Source organism: Otolemur garnettii, unplaced genomic scaffold (genome assembly GCF_000181295.1).
Source record: "Otolemur garnettii isolate 467f Iridium unplaced genomic scaffold, OtoGar3 scaffold00104, whole genome shotgun sequence".
In the NCBI taxonomy this organism is placed as follows: domain Eukaryota; kingdom Metazoa; phylum Chordata; class Mammalia; order Primates; family Galagidae; genus Otolemur; species Otolemur garnettii.
In genome coordinates, this window is record NW_003852499.1 from 1,110,253 (window position 1) to 1,116,656 (window position 6,404).

General features: G+C 36.5%; 1 protein-coding gene across 1 annotated transcript in view; it reads left to right on the forward strand.

The window, feature by feature from the left end:
* Positions 1 to 4,678: 4,678 nt before the first annotated feature.
* Positions 4,679 to 6,404, forward strand: part of LOC100949595 (C-type lectin domain family 4 member D) — a 9,449-nt gene continuing 7,723 nt past the window's right edge. The window contains exon 1 of the mRNA XM_003796463.1: positions 4,679 to 4,706. Coding sequence (XP_003796511.1) covers positions 4,679 to 4,706 — 28 coding nt within the window. The remainder of the gene's footprint in view (positions 4,707 to 6,404) is intronic.

The following is a 6,404-nucleotide window of genomic DNA, read 5'->3' on the forward strand; positions in this document are numbered from 1 at the left end:
ACACTGCTAGATCTTTAGAATTCATTCATCTATAATCAAAATTTTGTACCCTTTGATCAACATTTTCCCACTTCTCCCTCTTCCTGATCCCTGGTAGTACTCATGTAGGAGTTTAACTTTTTATTTTTATTTTATTTTATTTTTGAGACAGAGTCTTACTTTGTCATCCTGAGTAGAATGCTGTGGCATTGTACCTCACAGCAACCTTAAACTCTGGGACTCAAGTGATCCTCTTGCCTCAGCCTCCCATGTTGCTGGTGAAAGATTTCATAACTGAGGGAGATCATGCAGTTTTTGTCTTCCCGTGTCTGAATTATTTCATTAAGCATAATGCTCTCCAGGTTCAACAATGTTGCACATGGTGGGATTTTCTTCTCTTTTTTAAGACTTAAAAATATTCCATTGTACATGCATGACACAATTTCTTTCTCCATTCAACTGTTGACAGATACTTAGGTTGTTTTTATATCTTGGCTATTATGAATAATGCTGCATGAATATGGGAGTGCTAATATCTCTTGAGACAGTGATTTTGTTTCTTCTGGATATGTACCCTGAAGTAGGATTATTGAATCACGTGACAATTCTGTTTTTTTTTTTTTTTAATTGTTGGAGATTCATTGAGGGTACAAAGAACCAGGTACACTGATTGCCTTTGAGTCCCTCTTGTAATTGTGTCCTGCCCCCAAGAGATCTGTCACACACAATGACCCACTCTTCTCTCTCTCCTCTTCCCCATTCCCCCATCCCTCACCATGTACTAGATCATCAATTATCCTCATATCAAAATTGAGTGTTGGCTCGGCGCCTGTGGCTCAAGCAGCTAAGGTGCCAGCCACATACACCTAAGGTGGCGAGTTCGAATCCCCAGCCCAGGCCGCCAAACAACAATGATGGCTGCAGCCAAAAAATGGCCAGGCGTTGTGGCGGGCCCCTCTGGTCCCAGCTACTTGGAAGGCTGAGGCAGGAGACTTGCTTGAGCCCAGGAGTTGGAGGTTGCTGTGAGCTGTGAAGCCATGGCATTCTACCCAGGGGGATAGCTTGAGGCTCCGTCTCAAAAAAAAAAAAAAAATTGAGTGCATTGGATTCTTGCTTTTCCATTCTTGTGATGCTTTACTAAGTAGAATGTGTTCTGCCGCCATCCAAGTTAATACAAAAGATGTAAAGTCTCCACCTTTTTTAGTGGCTGAATAGTATTCCATGGTATACATACCACAGCTTGTTAATACATTCCTGGATTGGTGGGCATTTAGGTTGTTTCCACAATTTGGAAATTCTGTTTTTAAATTTTTGAGAAATATCCATGTTATTTTTCATATTGGCTTCGTCTACTTACATTTCTACTATCAACGTGTTATAAATTTCTCGGCATCCTTGCCAATACTTGCTATTCTTTGACCTTTTTTTTGAGACAGAGTCTCAAGCTGTCACCCTGAGTAGAGTGCTGTGGCGTTACAGCTCACAGCAACCTCCAACTCTTGGGCTTAAGCGATTCTCTTACCTCAGCCTCCCAAGTAGCCAGGAGTACAGGTGCCTGCCACAACAACTGTTTATTTTTGTTGTTGTTGCATTTGTCATTGTTGTTTAGCAGACTGGGGCTGGGTTCAAACCCACAAGCCTTGGTGTATGTGGCCAGCACCCTAACCACTGAGACACAGGTGCCACCATCCTTTGACTTTTTGATGATAGCCATTCTACCAGGTGAGAGGTTTAGTCCATTGTGTTTTTTGTTTGCATTTTCCTGATAATTAGTGATGTTGAGCACCTTTTCATATGCCTGTTGGCCACTTTTAAGTTTTCTTTGGTAAAATGTCTATACAGGTTATTTATCATTTTTAGTCATGTTATTTGCTTTTTTGCTGTTAAGGTGTTATGTGAATTTTGGGTATTAACTCCATAATGGACATGTGATTTGCAAATATTTTTTCCATTTTGTTCGTTGCCTTTTTATTACGTTGTTTCCTTTTTTGGTGAAAAAATTAAATTTTTAATTTGATCAATCTTACTTGTTTGTTTTTGTTTTTGTTGCCTGTGCCATTGGTGCCATATGTAAAAAATTCGTTACTAGGAATTCTGTTTTCTTCTAGAAATTTTATGGTTTGCTAGTATTATGTTGAAGATTTTTACATCTATGTTTATAGGGGATATTGGTCTGAAGTTTTCCTTTTTCTGTTATGGCTTTTCCTGACTTTGGTGTCAAGATGATGTTGGCTTTGTACAATGAATTATCTTTCCTCTTGATGTTATGGAATACTTTCTGTAAGACAGCTTCCATTTTTTTAAGGTCTGGTAGAATTTAGCTATGAATTGATCTACTACAGAGACTTGTTTGTTGGGAGATTTTTAATTACTGCTTCAATCTCTCTACTTATTAGCATCACACTCTAACTAACTGAGCTGATCTTCACTACTTATTATTTTTTCAAGATTTCTATTTCTTCCTGACTCAGATTTGTGAGGATGCATGTTTTTAGGAATTTTTCCATTTTCCCTAGGTTTTCTAGTTTGTGTGCTGTTGAATGATTATCTTGTTGAGGATTATCATGAAAAAGTGTACTTGATGTTAAGTATCAAGTATCATTCAACAGCAAGTTGTTTAAATTCCATGACTTTGTGTAGATTTGAGTGTTTTGTCTTTGAATTGATTTCTAGTTTTATTCCACTTTGGTCTGACAAGATACATGGTGTAATGTTGATTTTTTTATTTGTTCTGACTTGTTTGTGGCATAACACATGATCAATTTTGAAAAATGTCCCATGCACTGATGAGAAGAATGTTTATTCAGTAGTTTTGGAGAAGAATGTTCTGTAAACATTTTTTAGGTACATTTGTTCTAGAGTCACATTTAAGTCTAAAGTTTTTAAAATTTATTTTCTGCTGTGATGATTTCTCCAGTTCTGTCAGTGGGGTGTTGAAGTCCCTGCAAATTATGATGCTACTGTTTATTTCTTTGCTTTAATTCATAGAACTTCCTTTATGAATCTAGGAGGTTTTTTGCTAGGTGTATATATATTTAGGATTATTTTGTCCTCTTGTTAATCACTCCATTTACCATTATGTAATGACTATTTTTTGTTATTTTTTTAAACCATTGTTGATTTAAAATCTATTTTATCTGATACAAGAATGGCTACACTTGCTTTCTTTTGGTTTCCATTTGTTTGGAATATTTTTTATATCCCTCTCACTTTGTCTATGTGAGTTAGATGTGGTTTTCTGAGGCAGTATTTGGTAGTGTTTTTCATACATTCAGCTGATGTCTATTTTTTTTCTTAATAAGTCTACTTCCTATTACCTAAAAAGAATTGGAATTTAATCAATACCTCCACCACTTCTTCTTCAACTCAAAACCAACAACTAATAGAGCTTTTCCAATCTTAACTATTTTAAAAAAGTATCCAAATTAGGAAAGAGGAGGTAAAATTATTCCTATTTGCTGATAATATGGTCTTGTATGTAGAAAACCCTAAAAACTCCACCAAAAGCCTTCTGCAATTGATAAATAAATTCAATAATGTCTCAGGTTACAAAATCAAAGTACTCAAATCAGTAGTATTTCTATATTCTAACAGTCAAGTTGAGAGTATAACCTAGGCTTCAGTAACATTTACAACAGCTACAAAGGAAATAAAATGCCTAGAAATATACTTAATCAAGGAGGTGAAAGATCTCTACAAGAAAAACTACAAAACACTGATGAGTGTGCAGGTGACACAAACAAATGGAAAAACATCTCATGCTCATGGATTGGTAGAATCTAGATCATTAAAATGCCCATATTGCCTAAAGTGATTTACAGAGTAAACACAATTCCCATCAAATACCAATGTCTTATTTCAAAATCTAGAAAAAAATAATTCTAAGCTTCTTTTAGAACCAAACAAATAGCCAAGGCAATCTTAAGAAAAAAATGTGGAGAAATTGCACTACCTGACTTCATATTATACTAGAAGGCTATAGTAATCAAAACAACATAATACTGGTATAAAAGTAGAGACATAGACCACTGGAACACAATACAGCTTCATCTCTTCCTCTACTCCAAAACAAAGTTTTTTGTCTTCATGTACAATGTACATACAATGTGTATACTGAAAGCTTTTGTTCACTATTCAAAACTGTCATTTGCCATCTTGTGCTCAATTTCTCATTCAACTTAGAGAACTTTCTAGGGCAGAGCTTATCTCAAGCCTATAATTGCCTTTGAAAACATAATATACAATAAAAGAGAAAGATGGGGGATGTTTATTAAATTTTTATTGTGCATAGTTATTATTTTTTAGGAAATTGCTAAATTTTCTGTCTGAGTGACTCAAAAGTGAATTGAGAAATTGCACATGACACACTGACTTAGTGCTCTAAACATACTTATGGAAGTTTTTACTGACTTTTTTTTTTTTTTAAAGGGGTATTGCTTTCTCAATTTCCTTTTTTGTTCTTTGCCACATCTCCCAGAGTGAATCAAGGTAAATCCCTTCTTCTTTGAAGAGATTTCTTCTTTTGAGTTATCTCGCTTATATTTGGGAACTTTCTGATCTCACCAGAATAGGTAAAACTGGTGCTCAGTTTCCAATATTTCTCAATATATGTCTCTATCCACAGAAATACATGCTCGGGGGAAAAATAAGAGGTTCCTATTTTTTTCTGACCACTGAACAAGAACACACTAATCATACAATGGGGCTAGAAGAATCTCAAAGTAAACGTGAGTACTTTCTCTCATTTCAATTTCAAAGAGGCAGTTGGAATTATGATCAAATTTAAAGAAATGAGTGTAGCTCATAAAGACTGAGTGTAGCTTTAAAGATTGTAGATGATAGTGATGGAAGGAAGAGGTAGAAGGCAATGATGATGAATTTGGCCAAGAAGAAGAACATAGATTCAAATAAGTTGGGTAACAGAACCTTCTTTATAAAATGTAGATTGAACCAAAAGAGGAGATAAAGAATATAAAAGAGAAATAAGATGAAAAGAGAATAAAGTGGGGAGATTATTTTATTTTATTTATTTATTTAGAGATAGAGTCTCACTTTGTCATCCCCAGTTGAGTGCCCTGAGCTCATACCTCACAGCAACCTCTAACTCTTGGGCTCAAGAGATTCTCTTGCCTCAGCTTCTGGAATAGATGGGACTGCAGGTACCCACCACAATGCCTGGCCATTTTTAAAGATGGAATCTTGCTCTAGTTCAGGCTGGTCTCAAACTCTGAGCTCAGGCGATCTGCCCACCTTGGCCACCCAAAGTGCCAGGATTACAGGAGTGAGCCTCTGCTTCTGGCTGGAGAGATTACTTTAAAGGGTGGAGGGAAAGGAAGATATAGAAAACATACTAACTTTGACTCGGTGCCTGTAGCTCAGTGAGTAAGGCACCAGCCACATACACTGAGGCTGGCAGGGTTGAACCTGGCCTGGGCCTGCTAAACAATAATGACAACTGCAACCAAAAAATAGTGAGGCACTGTGGTAGGTGCCTGTAGTCCCAGCTACTTGGGAGGCTGAGGCAAGAAAATCTCTGAAGCCCAAGAGATGGAGGTTGCTGTGAGCTATGACCCTACAGCACTCTACTGAGGGCGACATAGTAACACTCCAAAAAAAAAAAAAAAGGAAGAAAAGAAAAGAAAACATACTAATTTGGGTTCATGATATATTAGAGGTTCTGACTGAATTTGAATTAAATGATACTAATGGTTTTGTATTGCAAAAACATTGATATTTTTGAGAAATATATAGCATAAATGAAGAAATATGTAAAGTTAAAATTAAAGTTTTGTTTCATCTATTCATCCTAGCATGGCAAACTTCAATAGGATCACACAGTACAAAATTCTGAAAAGTACCTTTTTATGCAACAATATGTCTTGGAGATTTTTTATGCTAGTACATACCGCTATACATGATTATTTAATTACCATATAGAATTTCGTTAGATGAATTCACCATAATTTAGAATTTCTACTATTGATAATACACATGTAAATACTAGGTTCCAGGGTTTTTATTTAATTTCCGAAGTATTGCAATGTATGTCCTTTAGCATAAATAAGTTGTTATTCCCATAGGATACATATCTGTAACTGAAATTTTTATGGTAAATGTTATGCATTTAAAAATTGATCAGTGGGGTCGGTGCCTGTAGCTCAGAGGTGCAGGTGTCCTCAAACTATGGCCCACTGTCCACATGTGGCCCACCAAGGACATTTATCCGGCCTGCCAGGTGTTTTTGCCACCTCTACCTGTCCTGCTTAGCTGCTGCCTGTCCTTTTAAGCTATGGTCTGGCCTTCCAATGGTCTGAGGGACAGTGAACTGGCCCCCTGTTTAAAAAGTTTGAGGACTCCTGGTTAGGGTGTCAGCCACATATACTGGGGCTGGTAGGCTCGAACCCAGCTGGGGCCTGATAAACAAC